The 20,004-nt window shown below is 43.1% G+C and overlaps 1 protein-coding gene and 1 long non-coding RNA gene across 3 annotated transcripts in view; one reads left to right on the top strand and one right to left on the bottom strand.

Annotated features, from left to right (window-relative positions):
• Nucleotides 1–288: 288 nt before the first annotated feature.
• FDFT1 (farnesyl-diphosphate farnesyltransferase 1) overlaps nucleotides 289–20,004 on the top strand; it is a 35,684-nt gene continuing 15,968 nt past the window's right edge. Inside the window, exons 1-5 of one of the 2 annotated variants that reach the window (XM_077868617.1) lie at nucleotides 289–562; nucleotides 9,043–9,140; nucleotides 10,045–10,228; nucleotides 16,041–16,169; nucleotides 19,494–19,685. In XM_077868617.1, coding sequence (XP_077724743.1) covers nucleotides 464–562; nucleotides 9,043–9,140; nucleotides 10,045–10,228; nucleotides 16,041–16,169; nucleotides 19,494–19,685 — 702 coding nt within the window. In that variant the 5' untranslated portion in view covers nucleotides 289–463. Of the gene's footprint in view, nucleotides 563–8,760; nucleotides 9,141–10,044; nucleotides 10,229–16,040; nucleotides 16,170–19,493; nucleotides 19,686–20,004 lie in introns of those variants that run through there. The other variant, XM_077868616.1, reaches the window with a different exon arrangement.
• LOC144295936 (uncharacterized) lies at nucleotides 8,123–11,552 on the bottom strand. Its single transcript, XR_013363080.1, has 2 exons — nucleotides 10,398–11,552; nucleotides 8,123–10,304 (listed from the first exon to the last, which is right to left on the bottom strand). It is a non-coding gene; the product is annotated as an uncharacterized LOC144295936 (long non-coding RNA).

The raw sequence follows: 20,004 nt of genomic DNA, 5'->3' as shown, positions 1-20,004 counted from the left end.
GACGCGGGAGCGAGAACCCGCCGCAGCCACCTCGCCGCGTCCCAACTCGGGTCTGAGGCCCCGCCCCACCCTCTACGGAGGAGAAGCCAGGACGAGGCCCACCCCCCACCGAAGCACCAATCCCGCTCACCCGCCCCTTTCTCGTCCTCCAATTAGCTTAGAGGGTACGGTCGTCACGCCAGACTCCTCCTGCAGCCGATTGGCCGGCGTCTCCCTGGTGCGAACGGTTCTGGCCAATCAGAGCTCGTCAGTCCACCCCGCGCGCCCCCGAGAAGTGGCGCGAGAGCTAGAGCCCGTTGAGGTGGGCGGGGAGGTGGGCGTGGCGCCCCGCTCTGGGCCCGCCTCTGCCCCGCCCCGCCCGTTGCGATTCCGGGGTTTAATCCTCGGCTGAGCGCCGGCCGGGGTCCACCGGAGGTATCCGGAGTAGAGCGCCAGCCCCGGGAGCCTGCCGCCTGCCGCCAGCATGGAGTTCGTGAAGTGCTTGGGGCGCCCGGAGGAGTTCTACAACCTCCTGCGCTTCCAGATGGGGGGCCGGCGGAAGGTGATACCCAAGATGGACCAGGTGGGCCGAGCATCCTTGCATCCCGGCCGGGGCCGGCGGCTGCGCGCGGTGCTTCGGGGCCTGGCGGGCAGGCCCGGCTGCCGCGGGCGGGGAGCGCGGCGAGCGAGTGCCCGACGCCTCCGGCGCCCTCCTTCCCTCGGGATAGCAGACCCCCGCCCCCGCTGGCGGCCCCGCCCGCCCGCCTGCCCTGCCCGGTTCCGCTTCCCTTGCCCCAAATCGGGCCCAGCCGACCCAGGTCTCCTCGGCGGGCCTCGTCTCCCCTCCCCCCACCCTCCCCCGAGTTGTCCTGGTGCTTAAAATGTTTCTGCTCTTTGAAGACATTGGTTGTCAGGTAGGTTCTCTTCATGCTTCTGTCCTTGCGCATTGATGTTTATCTGTGTGTCTTGATGTTGCAAGATTGAGATTATATGGGTAGATTAAGTGGGAGAGGACGTGGGAGAGAATTTCATCAAGGGAATGAACTCTGCAGATGTTGCCACAATTATCTTTTCTGCAATGAAACGTTGCGCATCCTTCCAGTTTTAGGTTACCCTTCTTCCAAAAGCTTCCCTCCCTTCTTGCGGTCTGATCAGTCCCTACTCGTCAGCGCTTCCTCGTTTTGTTTTTTTGTTTTTTGTTTTGGTTTTTTTGGTTTTTTTAATAACGCATATTTACTCTTCCAAGTTCTCATTTGCTACCTGTATATCTGTCGAGTGGCAGCATTGTTGGCCCGTTGAAGGCCAAACGTGGTTTTATTTACTTGTATTTCATCTGCCTCATTCTTTGCTAAATGAATACTTACGAAGGTATTTATCACAACAAGAAAAATTATTCTTAAGTGGTTATTGAATGAATAAGACACATTCAACAGAATTAGTGGGTTATATCAAAACGTTTAAGTTCTCTTCTCCAGCGGTACATCACAGGTACCGTTCTTTGTTTTAAATGTACTTTTAATTGGTGTTCTTTATCAAAACACTTTCATTTCCATCAGGAAAAAAAATTTTCTCTTTCTTTCATAACTCAGGATCCTTCTCATCCTTCAAGGTATAGCTTCCGCCGTTGCCACCTATGTTCACCATTCAGTGCACAGGGATGCAGGGACACCTGTTCCTTGCTAGGTGTTGTGCTTGATGCACCATGGCGGAATGGCATGGATAGACAGTTAAGACGTACAAAGAGCTCACCATCTTATCGGGTCAGTAAAGTAAGATTGTTCATAGAAAATTTGGGAGCACCATAACAAGTAACCTGTGAAACTTCCTCAGCCATTTTATCTGGTACTACTTTATATCAGCCCCATAGTCTTGTGTTGTGGTGATTTGTGTATTGGTTTTATGATCCCCAAATCCCTTTCAGGTTTAAGATTCTATATTTGATTCTGGATTTTTAAGCTATTGGGATATAGGAATCCTATTTGATGTCCCTTTAGTGAATTAATGAATAAAAGGCGGGGGCACAAGTTAAACTTCACGTGTCAGAGTATATAGTAATTGCCATAAGGAAATTTACAGAAGGGAGAACTCACTTCTGGCTGGAATAGAGGATTCATCTTTTGGGGAATGCTTAAATTGCTCACGTGTCTTGCTCAGTGAATGTTTAATTAGAGATTCTTGCTAAGAGTTTTTGGAGCTTTCCTGACATTATTTGAAAATATTTATGTTGTTGCACATCTGTGTGTTTTGAGGGGAAACAACGGCCCCTGTCCTCATATTCTGTAATCCGGTTTGTATAGTCTCCTGAACACCTCCTGTGACAGGTAGTTCACTACCCCTGGAGACTTGCCCACTCCATCCCCAGACAGTTTTGGATTTTAGGAAGTGTTACGTTACTCGGTTCTCCTTCTGAAACCAGAGTCAAATCCTTGTTGTGTGATACAGCGCTTGATGTGTTTTAAGAGAACTCTCATACTCTCTCTGAGAATACTGACATTCCAGCCAAATGTTCTGTTTTTCCCTTAGTTATCATTATCTGTAACTCTTTCCAGATCATTTACCAGCCTGATCTTTCTCCTTTTGAAGTCCAAAGTTCAGTGGACCAGTGTTCACAGTTGAACAGTAACTACCCTTTCAGTGTGGTCTGGTCATTTCAGAACTTTAAATTCCTTTCTTATGGACGCTGTATGTCTATGTAACATAGATTAAGACTGCTTTCAGTTTTTTAAAAAAAATACATTTTAACTATAAAATATTTTAAGGAAATAGAAAAATATTGAAAATACCATTACCAATTTGTGTCTATTTCCAAGATTAGATGGATAGTGTTTGCTGTATTTGCATCATCTTTTTTTTCTTTTCCTAAGAAATAAAATGGTGATATATGCAACGAAAGTCCATTTCCCGATCCTACCTCACCAGCACATCAGTGTTCACTATCTTTTTGAAGTAGTCTCATCATGCTGGGGACTTGGAATTGTTGTCATTCAGGTCCCTAACTGTACTTGCTCAGAACCTTTTCTTCCATTTTGATGCTCTGTTGACTTTTTAAACTTAGATTTTCACCCTTTAGATAAAGAGTGTCCTGATAATGGCTAATGTTTATTGAGCTCTTACTATGTGCCAAGCACTATTTTATACACCTCCTGACATCTGTTATTTAAACCTTCCGGTATCCTTATAAGGAAGGTACTAGTTTTCCTGTTTTATAGATGCGTTGTGGCTGGACAGTCTGTTGGTTAGCAGGCTGGACTGTCAAGGGGATCCTGGGCCAATGTGTCTCATCATCCGCAGGCTAGCCCTGAGGTCCCATGTGGCAGCTGGAGTGTTTCAGCCTTGCTTGAATCACATTGGCTGCTGTCTTATTGGCCAAAAAAGGGGACCTAGATTTAGGGAGGCAGAGAGAGACCCCCATCCTGTGATGAAAAGAGCCATAAGCTTTTGGGGCCTTTTTGTAACTCATCGCACTTAGTCAATCTTGACAACAACCCTAAAGTGACAAACACTATTATTACTGCTCTTTTATAGGTTAGCAAACAATGGCATAAAGTAATCAGATAATTTGTTCAAGTAGTGATTCCAGAGTGCCAACCCAGGCTAGTCTGAAAACCTCCTTGCCCCCAGTTTGGAGGCTGCCTGCAAGGAAGAGCTCAGGTTTGAAGGCCCCAGACTGCTGATCAGATCCTAGTGCTGTCACATGCGCTCCCATATGTGATACAGATACTCTCTAATTCCTAGTTCTTTTCTTCCTTTCCAAACCTGGTGTATATTAGCTTCCTTCCTTTAACAATTATGTGACCACCAATGTCAAGTACTATTCTAGATGCTAGAGATACAAAAGTAAACAGGATAGGTGAAGACCTTGCTTTTATGAACCTTACATTTTAGAGGAAGACAGAATGAAAAAAAAGCAAGTATGGTTGACCCTTGAACAACATGACTTTGAACTGTATGGATTTACTTATACATGGATTTTTTTCCTGATAAATACAGTCCAATACTGTAAATGTATTTTCTCTTAATATTTTATCAAGCTTACTTTATTGTAAGAATACAGTATATAATACATATAACATACAAAAACCTAAGTGTTGATCAGTGTTTATGTTTTGGTAAGACTACTGGTCATAGCAGGCTATGAGTAATTATGTTTTGGGGGAGTCAAAAGTTATAGGCAGATTTTCAGCTGTGGGAGGTGGCCCATGTTCCTTATCCCCACATTGTTCAAGAGTCTAATATATGTAACATTTCAGGTGGAGGTAAACACTACAAAGAAAAATAATAACGGGGCAAAGGATCTATGTGTCTAAAGTCAGGGGACACAATTTATAGGGTTGTGATTTGGGTCCAGAGACTTGAATTCTCTGAGATTCGTTTTTCTTTCTATAAAATAAGACCATTGGAGAAAACAGTAGCATTGGTTACACATAGAGAGAAAAGTAGTAAGGGCATAGGAGAAAGATTTCCACGTTATAATCTCTTGATTTTTTTTTTTTTAAGTGAGACTCTTCTAGCTCTAAGATTTGATGAGCAGTAAGTACAATATTATTTGTTTTGTTGCTTGCAGTTTTTCTGAGTCCTTTTTAAGCCCCTTAGAGCCATTAAAAAAGAGAATAGTTGAATAGAGGAAGCATAGGAACGCATTTTCCTTTGCTTAACATGATCTTAGCTTCTCTCTCTTTTTAAAGATTTTCTTTGAGAGATTGAGAGAGAGAGTGAGAGAGAGAGCACATGAATAGGAGGAAGGGAAGAGGGAGAAGCAGGCTCCCCACTGAGCAGGGAGCCCATGTTCTGCTCAATCCCAGGACCCTGAGATCATGACCTGAGCTGAAGGCAGATGCTTAACTGACTGAGCCACCTAGGCATCCCCATTAGTTTCTCTATCTCTTTCTTCTACTATTTTTTTTTTTTTTAAGATTTTATTTATTCATGAGAGACACAGAGAGGCTGAGACATAGGCAGAGGGAGAAGCAGGGTCCCTGTGGGAAGCTGGATGTGGGACTCTATCCCAAGACCCCGGGATCATGCCCTGAGCCAAAGGTAGACTCTCAACCACTGAGCAACCCAGACATCCCAGTTTCTCTTTTAAGTTAAGTAAAAACTGGGGAGAAATGTGCCTTTAGAAGATATTGATGGTTAGCTGTTTCTATCATGGAAGAACTTGGCTATAAAAATTCAGGGTTCAGTAAACTTGATTTATACTGAATTTTTAGAACTGCCATCTGCAAGTTGTGTGATCAGAGGGCACGTCATGGGCAGCCCTGGTGGCCCAGTGGTTTGGCGCCGCCTTCAGCCTGGGGTGTGATCGAGTCCCACATCGGGCTCCCTACATGGAGCCTGCTTCTCCCTCTGCCTGTGTCTCTGCTTCTCTCTCTCTCTCTCTCTCTGTGTGTGTGTGTGTGTGTGTGTCTCTCATGAATAAATAAATAAATAAATAATAAAATCTTAAAAAGAGGGGGGCAGATCACGGTAAAAGGTGTTTTGTAATTGTGCATTTCTGGCTTCTTTCAAGTCTAAATCCTAACTCTTAGCTGAGTAACTTTTGGTAATTTAACCTCCAGGCAACAGTGTCTTCATCTATAAAATAGAGATATTGATCACAGGCCCTTAACCACAATTTCCCAATGCGTAAATGGTCTAAAGATGAGGAATGTTTTCATATCTACCTCAAAGTCATGTGGCAGCAAAGCTACCCTGAACTGAAGTGACCCTGGCTTAGTACAAATATTCAAAGATTTTGCTAAAGAAATACTAACAATTAATTATGGAATATTACTCTATAGAGGTTGGGGCCATATTTACATCTTATTGCCTGTTTTCTAAAACATTAAAAATTCTGAATTCTGCTGTACATCTGGCCATGAAGTTTGAATGAAAGTGGATGTAGGTCTGTAATATCTTCCTTAAAGGATTTTTTAAGGATGAAAGGTAATATTTATATTTTGCTTGGCCTTCAGTAGTTGCCCAGTAAGCGGTAGTTTGTAATTTTATTGTTACATAAAATTGGTTATGTTTGTGGGATTTCTCCCCATTCTGAGGAATCTGTGTTAAAGTCTTAAGGAAAGCTGTGGGAATGGTCAGTAGCCATTCTTTCAATTTGAGGCTAGAGTCCCAGTCCTGGGAGTTGAGTCTTTGTACTTCTAGCCACTGCACACTCTTCCTCCAAATGCCCTCCATCCCTGTTTCTCCCCCACTTGAGGATTCTCAGGAGCACACTTCATCTCACACACCAGTGGAAAACATCAGAAGGCTCTAGGGACAGGCAAGCAGTTCGCTCTAGTTTTTTTTCTACATCCCCCCTCCCCCACAGCAGCTCATGGGAATCAAGCACTGGAAATTTTCACAGTGAGTTGAGTTTTCCAGTGTTTGATAGTTATACCTTCCTGTATCTTCTTGGTAGTTTGAGGAAATTCTTTGTTGCAGAGTGAGGAACTGAAACAGATAGGTGACAGAAGAAAGAATGATGAGGGAAGAAGGCAAAGGAAGGGATTTATTGACCTTGCTCATTTTAAGAGTGGAGGAGGTGTGTTGGTAAGGAGCCTTTGGTATTCCTTAAAGTTGCTGTTCTTCAAAAACCTCACGTCTTTTGTTTCAGTTTATGGTTAGAAATCAGCCCCCAAGCCATTAATTATAGCTGAGGATTAAAACATTTGGTAGTGCAGTGAAAGGAAGCATTCTGGCCTGGTAACAACAGCTTAGGTGAAGACCTGCCATAGAGCTCAGTAGTAGCTGTTATTTTATTTTACTTGACTGCTAAGCCTGGCCTTTCCACACTTGAGAGGGAAGGAGTTAGTGAATGGTTTTTAAATACTCTGAACGTATTCATTTATTCATCAAACCTTCACTCAGTATAGTTATATGCCAGATACTGCATGAAATTATTTTACTAATTTATGGTGCTAAATATTAATTTTTACTAATAATTTTTTATTGACTATGGCAAGGAAATGAAATTCTCATGATTATGTGATTTTTTTTTTAAAGCCTTACTTTCTTGATGTAGGATAGGCATCCATGATAAGAAATTCAGGCAATAATACACATATAAAAAGAACACGGGTCCACCAGGGTTCAGAGTTCACTGTTAACATTCCAAAGTGACTATAGTATATTTCCACCAGTGGATATGCCATATAGATATTAACCATTCTCCTGTTAGACATTTCAAATGTTTTCCTTTCCTTTTTTTTTTTTTTAATTTTTTATTTATTTATGATAGTCACAGAGAGAGAGAGAGAGGCAGAGACATAGGCAGAGGGAGAAGCAGGCTCCATGCACTGAGAGCCCGACGTGGGATTCGATTCCCGGTCTCCAAGATCGCGCCCTGGGCCAAAGGCAGGCGCCAAACCGCTGCGCCACCCAGGGATCCCTGTTTTCCTTTTCTTAAAAAGAGTGAGGGAGACCGAATGGGAGAGGGGTTGGGAGGATATATGGGAACTTTGTATTTTCTAATGTTTTCCTGCTAATGTAAAAGAGCTCTAAAATTAAAGTCTCTATAAAACACACACAGCCAGCAATTCTTTCAGATATACTTGCTTTGAAAATATGGCACCTTTTTTCCCCCCTGGAAAAATGATTATTGTTTTCCTTAGGGAAGAGTAGAGTTCAGGAAGCTGCTCATTACAGGTCACTCATTTGAAAGAAAAAGACAATTGGGGGACGCCTGGGTGGCTCAGCGATTAAGTGCCTGCCTTCTGCTCAGGGTGTGATCCTGGACTCCTGGTGATCGAGTCCCCCATCGAGCTCCCTACATGGAGCCTGCTTCTCCCTCTGCCTGTGTCTCTGCCTCTCTATCTCTCTCTGTCTCTCATGAATAAATAAAATCTTCTTTTAAAAAAAAAAAAAAGGCGATTGGAAATGTTAAAAGTAATAGCATTCCAGAGGATAGAAGACGATTAACAGGTGTTAAAGAAAAGCCAGAGGTGAGGGATCCCAGGGTAGCTCATCGGTTTAGCGCCGCCTGCGGCACAGGGCGATCCTGGGGACCTGGGTGGAGTCCCGCATCGGGCTCCCTGCATGGAGCCTGCTTCTCCCTCTGCCTATGTCTCTGCCCCCCCCTTCTCTATTTCTTTGTGTGTGTCTCTAATGAATAATAATAATAATAATAATAATAATGATAATAATAATAGAAAGCCAGAGGTGGTAGTTAAAGCAGTAAAAGTAGGTTTTATTCAGAATAGCCACTGCAATAGGGGAAAAGAGACCTGCGTATATAGAACTGGGCTCGGTTCCGAATACAAGGACAAGTGGGAATTTCTAGCTAAGGAGCAGAGTGGACGAGTCGGTGGATGGAAAATGACGAAGACGGCATGTCTGGGGTGAGGGATGTTTTCACCAAATGACCTAACCTGGCTGCATTCTTGCGGGAAGCAGACCGGGGCGATGGGATGACGGGGAATGGGGAACTCCGTCGGATAGTCAGGTGATCAGCAGCAGGATTCTTGCTAAAATTGGGCGATGCGGGAATAGACACAGAAGTACAAGAGTGGAGGGTTCAGAGGAGCCAACTCCAGTTTGGTGAAGGAGAGCTCTTGGCACCAGGAGGAAAAGCCAGCTTCCAGGAGAGGGCCGGGCTCCGCCAGCCGCGCGTGCTCCGGGAACAAGGGGAGGACGGGCGCCGAGAAAGGCTCCGGTGGCCGGGGGCGGGGCTGACCCCGGGAGGGCGGCCCCAAGGGGGGCGGGGCGGGCAGCGAGAGCCGCTGGGGAGCCGCCGGGGAGCCCGCCCCGCCCCTGGGGGGGCGCCTCCCAGCTCCGCTCGGGTCTATGGAGGAAAAACTGTCCGCGGGCCCTGCGCTCCCCATGGCCGCGGCCGCCTGCGGCACCAAGGCCATGTCCCTGTTCAAGCGGACCCTGGTGCTGAGCCCCGCCTCGGCGCCCCGGGCCACGGGCACCGGCTCCCCGCCGCGCGGCTGCCCCTTGCCCCCCGCCGCCTGGCCCTGCAAGGACCGGGCGCGGGGAGAGGGCGTGTGCGGCCGCCTGCGGAGCCCGCCCGCCGCCGGCCGCCTGCCCCAGTCCCACTCCTGCTCCTCCGCGGCCCCCAGCTCCGTGTGTCTTCTCTGCCCGCAGGACTCGCTCAGCAGCAGCTTGAAAACCTGCTACAAGTATCTCAATCAGACCAGTCGCAGTTTTGCAGCTGTCATCGAGGCGCTGGATGGGGAAATGCGGTGAGTGGCCGGACCGCTTCTTTTCACTTGGGGGGAGGAGGGCTTTTCCAGGGGACTTTGAGCCACTGGAGGCTGCTTTCTGACAGCCCCGAGCATTGCAGCCTCCGTTTGTGCCTCAGCGAGAGCATGCCCCAACAGAGTGGAAATGTCCTAGCTGGAACACCCGTGTATTTACTGTAGAATGCTCTTCCGGGCACTTCGCCATCTAATAGCGTCCCTGTGGGCCCAGCTTGCAGGGAAGCGGGGAGGGGCGGGGGGGTGTTTATTAACTTTTTTTAGTCCTGGCAGCTGAACCTGTCTCCGAGTAGGTCATGCCTTTTTCTTGACTTCACTGTGCCTGCCACATTGCAATTCTAGTATATGGGGTCAATTCTAATGAAGTTGTTTTTTTATTTTTTTACGTTTTATTTAGTTAAGTAATCTCTACAACCCCACGTGAGGCTCAAACTTAGGACTCCTGTGACTGAGCCAGCCCAAGCGGCTTCTGTGCAGATTGCGTACATGAACCTAGACCAATTGCCTTGGTGTATGATAGTATTTACATTGAGAAATTTTTGACTTTATTTTTTATCTACAAAATAATAGTTCCATGTAAACACTTGGTCTGTTGATATTTGTGCTGTTAGTTCTAAGTTAGTTAAATGTAACTCATTCTGTGAGCAGTTGTGACAGCTGGTAGGTTTTTTATTTTGTTTTTTATAAATAAATCACTGAAGTCCATCGCTCCCATCTAAGACAGGAAAACTAAGATGTTTCGTTAAATACTAAAAGTTTTGGCTGTCCTTTCATAGTTTTTAGAAGTAGGGCTGTAGGAGGGTTTGCATAAATGACATTTTAAAATAAATATTTTGGAATGTTTGTTGCATTATATTAATGCATTTTTACATGAATTCCATTTTTACAGCCATGCGGTATGCATATTTTATCTGGTCCTCCGAGCTCTGGACACTCTGGAAGATGACATGACCATCAGTGTAGAAAAAAAGGTTCCACTGCTACACAACTTTCACTCTTACCTTTATGAACCAGACTGGCGGTATATGGAGAGCAAGGAGAAGGATCGACAAGTGCTAGAGGACTTCCCAACGGTAGTGGAATTACAAATCTCTTCTGTGTATGGTTGTGTTTATAATTGATGATATAGTTGTCAGCCAGCCCTCATACCTGTAGAGAACAATAAAATAAGCAATCTGAGGGCAGTATGATATGATGTGATGGTTAAGAACTCTGGTAGCCAAAACTCTGAAGCCAGACTACCTGGGTTGGAATCCTCTCTCTCCCACTTATTAACTGGTGCATAGTGATATGGCCTGTGTAAACCTCAGTTTCTTCATCTCTCTATAGATACCTGACTCATAGTATTGTTCTGAGGTTTAAAAGAGTCACTATAGGTTAGAATGGTATTAGCTCCTATTGTTAGCAGTATGTTGCTTAGAAGCCCAGTGTTTCTTCCTTTGGAAAGATACATTCTAATTCTAGTGGTATTAAAGATGGATTCTAGGCTTGCTCACAAAACTCATTGCCTATATAATACAGCTGAAGTATAGGGTGCTACTGGCTCCTGGTACCCTTAGCCTGGTAGCACGGGTATACTGTTCATGATGGGTAGGTAGCTGCTGGGTTGAGGACCAAAAAGCAGAGTGATCCTCTACCACTAACACTACATGATCCAGGACAAGTTCCTAAGTTTCTTTGCCTTAGCTTCCTCATTTGTAAAGTTAGAGCTCTGAGGATTGATAAGTTCATATATATAAAGTACTTAGGAGAGTGCCTGCTATATGCTAATTATTCTATCAGTACTAGGTATTTAGTCCCTTACGTTGGACTTAAGTGGGTTATAATTAAAATCCTGAGTTTTAGAAAGTTGACAAGGTTATGTTTTATATATGTGACTAGATCTTACTTTTCTGGTATTTGCATGTCTCATCACATAAATAAGTGCTTCTTTCATATCTTATAAATAAAAGTTTGCTTTAATGAAGTCTCTTGTTCAGAGACTTTGGTCTAACAGACCAAAGAAGCCCTTCTATTTTGTACTTGCTAGCATTTGAGGGGAAGAATAGTCCTCATGTGGCTGTTGCTACTGGAACAATCAGTATTTCTGAATGGGGGGGGGAGGAATCCACGCTTTGCAAAAGAATGTTTTGAGGGCACCTGGGTGGCTCAATGATTGAGCATCTGCCTTTGGCTCAGGTCGTGGTCCTGGGATCCTGGGCTCGAGCTCTGCATCGAGCTCCCTGCAGGGAGCCTGCTTCTCCATTTGCCTATGTCTCTACCTCTCTGTGTTTCTCATAAATAAGGATAAAATCTTTTAAAAATCAAAAAACAAAAGAATGTTTGAGAGGCTCCTTTTGGAGTAAGGACTATTTCAGATTACTGAGATTATGTCTTTTTTTTTTGTTTTTTTATGATAGTCACAGAGAGAGAGAGAGAGAGAGAGGCAGAGACACAGGCAGAGGGAGAAGCAGGCTCCATGCACCGGGAGCCCGACGTGGGATTCGATCCCGGGTCTCCAGGATCGCGCCCTGGGCCAAAGGCAGGCGCCAAACCGCTGCGCCACCCAGGGATCCCTGAGATTATGTCTTTATTGTCAAAGACAAAAATAAAATACAATAAAGTTCAAACCAGAAGAAAAAGATCTGTGAGGAATAATTAGGTGGAGCTGATACAGTATAATGCAATTCAAAAGAAGAAAAAGGGAACATAATTTGTGAAGCATGATTAGGTGAGGAGTTAAAGCACTTACCTAGAGAAGGTACCGGTGATTTGGTTCTCCCAGGACACCTCTCATATGACCAGAGAGGCTGGGTTTCCTCTGACTAGAAATCCATGGCCATTCACTGATGAGCTTGTGAAATTCTGCTAGCACAGGAAGTGCTGAAAGCAGGGTCCCATAGCATTTATAATTGATGTGTATTGTCACTTTAAAAAGTTATATTCTAGGGGCCTCTGGGTGGCTCAGTCTTAAGCATCTGCGTCAGCTCAGGTCATGAGGTGCTGGGATTGAGCCCCACGTCAGGCTCCCTGCTCAGTGTGGAGAGTCTGCTTCTCCCTTTCTCTCTCCCTCTGTGTTCTCTCTCAAATAAATAAATAAAGTCTTTAAAAAAAAAAAAAGTTATATTCTAGCTAGAGCCGCCAAAACCAAAAAACTCTTCCAAACTATTTTCGACTTGTGTAGATTCATAACAATTGAATAGTATCTAGTCCTGGGATAAATGTTATAGGTATTTTAAAAATCAAGGCAGCCCAACCCACTCAGCAAAAATGAAAGAGTATGAAAATATGTGAATGCTAGAATAATTTGGGGGCTATAGCTGATAAATGTTTAGATAATATTTCAATATGCTTAGAAAACCAGTCTTCTTTATAAAGACTGCATTCCAGTGGAAGAAAGTTTGTTCAAGAAAATGTCATCATTAAATCAGTCTTTCCTATGTTGGGTAGTAGGGTGAGAGCAGATAGATACCACCCTTCTGAGAACAAGAGACTGGTCCTGGTAGAGTAGAAGGGAGCAGAGAGCACAGGCCAGGCATCACTGTTTTGCTGGTGTTAACCTTTTATATCCTTAAGAATGTGAACCATATGAAGCTATGTGTTTCATGAGGATGTAACTTTGATTGGAGGTCCTTATAGCCTGTCATTCCGATTGAGATAGGAATATATGGAAAGTCATAGTGCCTCATTTTCATAGGGAATGGTTTGTGCACATGCTGATCTATATCCCAGCACCTCCTTGAGAAAAGATGTACAATTTGAAGGGTAAAGCAGTCTACTTGGGTTAGATGTACTATCAGTTTTGGGCGAGGTCCTGAGACAGAACAGATAACTTGGCCTCACTCACACAGTACTGCTCTTATACTGAGGTAAGAAGGACCTTCGCCTCCTGGCCCCTCACTTTTGGGGGCCCCACTTAAAGAGATGAGGGGTCCCCAGGGCCATGGGAGTGTGTCTTCCCAGAGTTTATGCAGCTCCCCTTCTAGACTGTGGTCCTGGTTTCTGGAATTTCTTGCCCTCAATTCTCTGAGCCCACTTCCCGGGTTTGCAGTCTGTTTCCTCAGGCCTGTCTTCTCCGGGGGGGACAGTGATGGTGCCCCTAGGCCTTCTGGTGCTAGACAGAGCTGGGAGTGGGAAGGGAGGGTGCAGGCTGGGAGATGGGGATCAGCAGTCTCTGCCCTACTGCATTTTGGAACAAAGCCCTGAGGAAAATTTAAATTCACTCCTGAGTCCTTCAGGATGTGGTGAAGGTATCTTTATAAAAGCAGGAGAATAGAGCATACTGTTTAACAAGTTACTAGTATGCCTGGTAATTTTAAGATTGTAAGCCAGTATGGTATGTAGGCTTCCATTTGTACTCTTGTCCTGGGCCCTACAGACTTCAGGCATAAGCCTAGACAGAGTGTTCTAACCCAGGGAGCCCTTCCTCAATGTGTGTGCATTGAGATAATCTGGTGTTTTATGCTTTAGTGGTCATTAGTGGATATCATTTGAAGTCAGGCTTTCTAGAACTTTCACCGTATGTTATGGATTAGATTAGAGAATATCTTTTTTACCTGGTACTGGTGGAAACTAGTAGTCTTCGAAATCTACCCCTAAACACAACTTGAAGGGGCAGCTGGGTGGCTCAGTTGGTTAGGCTTTTGCCTTTGGCTAAGGTCATAATCCTGGGCTCCTGGGATTGAGCCCCATGTCAGACTTCCTGCTTCTCCCTCTGCCTCTGATCCTCCCTCTGCTCCTGCTCTCTCTTGTTCTCTCTCAAATGAATAAATAAAATATTAAAAAAAATACAACTTAAGGAATAACAGGGCTGTTTTTAAATGCTACTAGTAATAATAACAAACATTTATTGAGCTATGAATTAGTTATGAAATATTTCATTATTCACTTACTATTTGTATTTTATGTTAATATAGTTTTAACATTTAATCACTGGCATACTTTACTACCCTTTTAAAAATTGGTTAAAAACAGAATATTGCATATAAGTGAAGAAGGTAGAATTACCCAGTTGTTTTGATCATAACACCCCAAAGTTTATAGGGAATTTTTATTTATAGGTGAATAGAAGTGTCATGCTACCGTTGACCCCGACTTGGTGTTTGGCCATCCTCCATTATACTAGTGGATTCACCATGATATCCTTCCTCCATGTACTTGAGTCACCAGAAAGTGACTCATGGACCTATAAATCTATTATAGTTGTGAAACAGAATTACCTGGAGGGGCGGTAAAAAGTCACTCAGAGCTTGTTACTCCTACAGAGTATGTGAATCCAGGTACTGAGTGTGGAGGAGTCAGCAGTGTTCTCTCTCCACCCTACTTCTGGTGTCTGGGAAAACATCACTTTTTCCTAGATATTTTTGTTTCCATGTTTTGAATTAGATATTTAGTCCTCCAGAGTTGTTGAAGGAGATGTTTCTCCTTCAGCAGTAATGTGTTTACTTCATTTTGGAGTGCTTGATGTTAAGAATCTAAACCTCCTCTTTCCCTACCTCACTGATCTCTGTGCTTATAAATAGAGTGACCTAGTCAAGGGTCTGTGGAAAGAATGGTGTCTGAAGGCGACTCAGGGATTCAAATACCCTTTGGTAGAGTTGCTCATTTGTTTCAATCCACAAAGGAATGACTTTTTGGCTTTGTCTTGGAACCGCTATTCTGGAAAGATTGGATTGATTTTATGGATTCTAGGGGAGTTTAACAGTTGGTGCTGATCAGAGTAATCCTAAAATTTCTTAGGGTTCTGAATCCCTTTGGGGCTGTGCAATCAGCTGGTTTTCCCTTAGGTCCTTAAATATAGGTGTTTCCTGAGGAAGCTTTTCTAAGCTTTCTGTGAACATAGACCAAGTATTTCTCACACTTTTGATGCTTAACAGAGTCTGCTAACTGTCTCCAGTATTGTGTGTTGGCTCTATTAATATTTTGTAGCATTTTAAGAAGTTTCGTGGTGTTTCCATATTGTATTTTGATCATCTATAGACACTTCTTTAAACTTAAACAGGATATTTGTGCAATAGCCATGAATTTAAAAACCACCAATATGACTTCTACATTAGAGCTTGGGCTATGAAAACAAAATGTGGGGTACCATGCCTCAGATTACACTAAATTGAGTTGTGTAAGGAATTAAAATGTGTAGTCTTATATTAGGGGAGACACTAACTTCCTGATAAAAATTTGAGAAGTGATGATAGAAAACAGTTGGCTGATCTTGGTAGAATGTAAACCTGCCAGGGGCTTAAGATTCGGCTCCTTTCCAGACTGTGCATCCCCAGTGTCTAGAACAAAGCTTGTTATGTAGAAAATGCCTAATACATGTTTGTGGGAATGAGTCCTCCCTATCATGAGGTTTGTCTGAAATGGGACATTCTTCCTAAAATTCTTACATTTATGTCCACTTTATGTTGAAGCCCTTATTTATACTGGAAAGATGAGCATAGAGCCAGACGTTGAATTTTCTCGGGAGTCTAGAAGCTTTCACATTTTAAGATGCTTCTGTTCTAACAGTAATAAAATTTCTGAGTTTTTTTTTTTTAAGATTTTATTTATTTATTCATGATAGACATAGAGAGAGAGAGAGAGGCAGAGACACAGGCAGAGGGAGAAGCAGGCTCCATGCCAGGAGCCCAACGTGGGACTTGATCCCGGAACTCCAGGATCGCGCCCTGAGCCAAAGGCAGGCGCTACACCGCTGAGCCACGCAGGGATCCCCAATTTCTGAGTTTATTATTGCATAACAAGCAATATGTAGAAAACTAGCATAACCTAGGTTTTAGGCTTATAGATGAATCATTTGGGAGTCTTAATGAGTTCTACTGCTGCTCTGTTTTATGATCTATACGTACCATGTTGGTTTCCAGTATAAATGCATGTTTCATGTTTTCTGTTTTATGATTTCCATTTCAGATCTCCCTGGAGTTTAGAAATTTGGCTGAGAAATATCAAACAGTGATTGTTGACATTTGCCGGAAAATGGGATTTGGGATGGCGGAGTTTTTGGATAAACACGTAACATCTGAACAGGAGTGGGACAAGGTTAGTGCTTACAAAGCAGTGTCGCATATTCACTGCAAAGTTCAGACTGAGGAATAAAGTTGTCTACGGTTCCAGGTTTTTGGTTTTACAACCCATTAATTTAGCTTGGCTGTCCCCTGATACACCCTTAACATAGGGGCTTATGGTTGAGTATTTGAAATAACCCATGCCCTAGGGAGTTTACCATTCAAGTGGACCAAAGTAGATAGAACCTGCCCAGGGGTACAAACATTAAGCTTCGAAAAGTGTCTGTGACCTGCAATAAAATTTTAGGTAAGTGGCCAGATTACTTCATGTAATATAGAGATATCTGAGGTTTTCAACTCTTAAAAATGTGTTTTTTGTTACTTATTTTTTTCACCACTGAGCATGTGTGTATGTGTACATACCTTAGTATCTGAATCAATCTCCAGTTCCATCTTAACACAAGATGACTTTTAAACTCAGTGCCCGCTTGACCCCATTTGTTGACAAGAAGTAGGTATCAGGGCACCTGGGTGGCTCACTCGGTTAAGTGTCTGCCTTCAGCTCAGATCATGATCCCAGGGTCCTGGGATGGAGCCCCACATGGGGCTTCCTGCTCAGCGAAGAGCCTGTTTCTCCTCCTCCCTCTATCCCTCCCCCTGCTCTAGCTCTCTCTTTCTGTCCCTCTCTGTCTCTGCCTGTCTCTCTCTCTCAAAGAAATAAATCTTGAAAAGAAGTAGGTATTACTTAAACTGTTAAGTGGTATATATGTTTTCGTAGAAACAAAAACAAGTTTATGAGAATTCAGAGGTACTAACTTTGGATCGTGGGTGTGTTGTGCTGAGGCGTGAGCGCTTCTCCAATACCTTACTACTTCCTTTCCCATCATCTCCCTACAGAATTAACACAATAGGAGAAGTTCCAAGTTTCTTAACCTCCCTCCCCCAATTCATATGGTGGTAATAAGCAAATATGTATGGGGATTAGCAGTGGGAGACCCCACACAGATGAGGTTGTCTTCCTCAGGAGACCTGGAAAGGGATATGAGAGCAGATGATGAGGCAAATAAAATTATAATGGCTTTTATTTGGCCTGAGTTTACTCCTGAGCAGCAGCTGTGTAGGATATTGGCCAGGGTGGAAGTAGGGGGTCAGGGAGAAAGTGCTTATCTAGACAAAGGGACCTAATTGACTATGGCTATGACTAAACTAAACATCAAAATACAGGATAGGAAAGAGGGGTCTTGCCCATTTTCCATAGGAATCTTTGGCAGACTTCTTCATCACCCCAGTGGAAGCAAAGACATTTTAAACATCTGAGCTATGCGTGTATTTTGTATCTTTAGGAGTGTTTAAGTTAAAATCTCAGAAGAGAGGCTACTACATATATATTCCTCAGGTGAGTGTAGGTCCAGAGTCTGACCTCTTAATCCTTCAAGCCTTAGATCTTGCTGGCAACGTCTTTGGAACTGTTGGTTTATGCTCTCCAAGTTAGCATGAGTGTGGCTGCTGCTGAATTATCAGCCTATGAATTTAAAGTTAAAGCTGAAACTCCTCCTGGCCAAGAATCAACCCTGGTTAGCTGCATGGTATCTTCCTTTTCTGCCCTACAGACCTATGTCTACAGGAAATATAATGTTAGGTTGTTGAATACAAATTCTGATTAGGTGAAATTAAATACAATTCAATTTTAATGATTTTTTTAACCCCCTTCAACTTTGGAGGAAAAGGACTACCTCCATTCTAGGAATATTTCTATCTAAAGAATTCTTCTTAAAATAAAATCTGCCTTTCCTTGGGTAGCACTAAGGAAATACTAATGTATTTTATTTTATTTTTTAAAAGACTTTATTTATTCATGAAAGACAGAGAGAAGCAGAGACATAGGCAGAGGGACAAACAGGCTCCATGCAGGGAGCCCAATATGGGACTTGATCCCGGGACTCCGGGATCATGCCCTAACCCAAAGGCAGAGAGTCAACCGCTAAGCCACCCAGGCATCCCAGTACTAATGTCTTAATGTCTAGTAATTCTTTTTAAATTTCTTGTAGTTGTCCACAGCTCATTTCTCTATCTCATTTAGCATATCTTTATGCTTTCCAGATTCTTCCTTTCCTAGCCATATTTCAAGTACTTTCTTTTTGGTGTTTCATTGGGCCCCTTGATTAGTCTCTGGCTTTATGTTACTTTTCAACCAGAGGCTCTCCTCTTTGGTCTTTCTCGAACTTTTACCCTTCCTAATGTCCACCCCAGAGGGTACCTTCCTTAACTGCTCTCCACTTCTTAAATTGTGTAATGAGCATTCATTTCATAAGAGTGTTGCATTAACTTGTTTTGGGAAACTCTTTTCAGGAGAGGACAGCTTTGACAAACCACTTTTATGGGGAAAAAAATCCTTTGATGATCAAAAATGACATTTACCAAGATCTCTTTTGAGAAGAGGCAATTTCAGCAAAGTTGTTAGAGCCTACCTCCTAAGCCACACTGCCTGGCTTTGAGTCCCTGGCCTCTGACTTTCAGATGAGTCAGATGAGTGATCTTGGGAAATTAATTGACTGACCTCTAGTTGCCCAGTTTATACATTTGTAAAATAGTGATAGTAATGATACGTGCCTCATAAAGGTATTTGTGAGGATTAAATATGCAGAGTGCTTAAAACTGGTAAGGACAGAGCCATAGTACTTTGTTCTTCTATGAAATGAAGATTTTGAGACACTGCAAGATCCTAAAGTATCTTTAAGACAACTCCACTTCGTATTCCAGTTTCTATTAGAATATTCCTCATTCCCTTATTACTATCACTCTCAGTTTTAGGTATCAGAAAGCTTACTGTACTAGTTTATTTTTTCAATGACTTTTTTTTTTTTTTTAAGATTTTATTTACTTATTCATGAGAGACACAGAGAAAGAGAGAGAGAGAGAGGGAGAGGCAGAGACACAGGCAGAGGGAGAAGCAGGCTCCATGCAGGGAGCCTGACGTGGGACTTGATCCCGGGTCTCCAGGATCAGGCCCCGGGCTGAAGGCGGCGCTAAACCGCTGAGCCACCCGGGCTGCCCCTTTCAATGACTTTTTATTCTAGGAGTAGTACGTTTTCATGCTAGACAGAGAAAAAAACGCAGTTGAAAAAAATAAAACCAGCCAGAGATCAGAGATCACTTTTGTTCAATCTTTTGTGCCCATCCTTCTTGGCTGTTTTTTATTCCTTACATGTACATAGTGTATACTTGTGGTTTTTAATCAAAACAAGATCTTGTCCATTCTGTTTGGAACCTGTTTTTGTTTTTATAGCTAATGATCTCTAATATTCCCATTTTAGTAAATACTGCATTATTAAAGTATTTTAAAAATATTGTTTTACAGTACTGTCACTATGTCGCTGGACTGGTGGGGATTGGCCTTTCCCGACTGTTCTCAGCCTCAGAATTAGAAGACCCTTTAGTTGGTGAAGACATAGAGTGTGCCAATTCTATGGGCCTGTTTCTGCAGAAAACAAACATCATCCGTGATTATCTGGAAGACCAGCGAGAAGGAAGAGAATTTTGGCCTCAAGAGGTAACAGATTTAGGGGACTTGGGAAAAATAATCTTAAATACTTTTCTGAAAACAAAACAAAACTTTTGGTTGGAAGTGATGGAAATGTCGGTTCAAATAGCTTATCCAAATAAAAGAAAGAGAAATTAAACTACCCTGAACAATGTAAGAGGATTTATAAAACAGGTTATGACTTAGTTTGCTTCAAGGTAGACTGGCTAAGTCCAGGGATTCAGATTATATACATAGTGTTACACAAACATACATACTCTTACACAGAAGCTCTCTTTTTTTGTTACCTCTAGGATAGGCTTTCTCCAAGTGATGGATATAACAACTC

This window comes from Canis aureus, chromosome 24, assembly GCF_053574225.1.
Source record: "Canis aureus isolate CA01 chromosome 24, VMU_Caureus_v.1.0, whole genome shotgun sequence".
Taxonomy (NCBI): domain Eukaryota; kingdom Metazoa; phylum Chordata; class Mammalia; order Carnivora; family Canidae; genus Canis; species Canis aureus.
The sequence above is the reverse complement of the archived record's forward strand: the minus strand, read 5'-3'. Positions and strand labels throughout refer to the sequence as shown.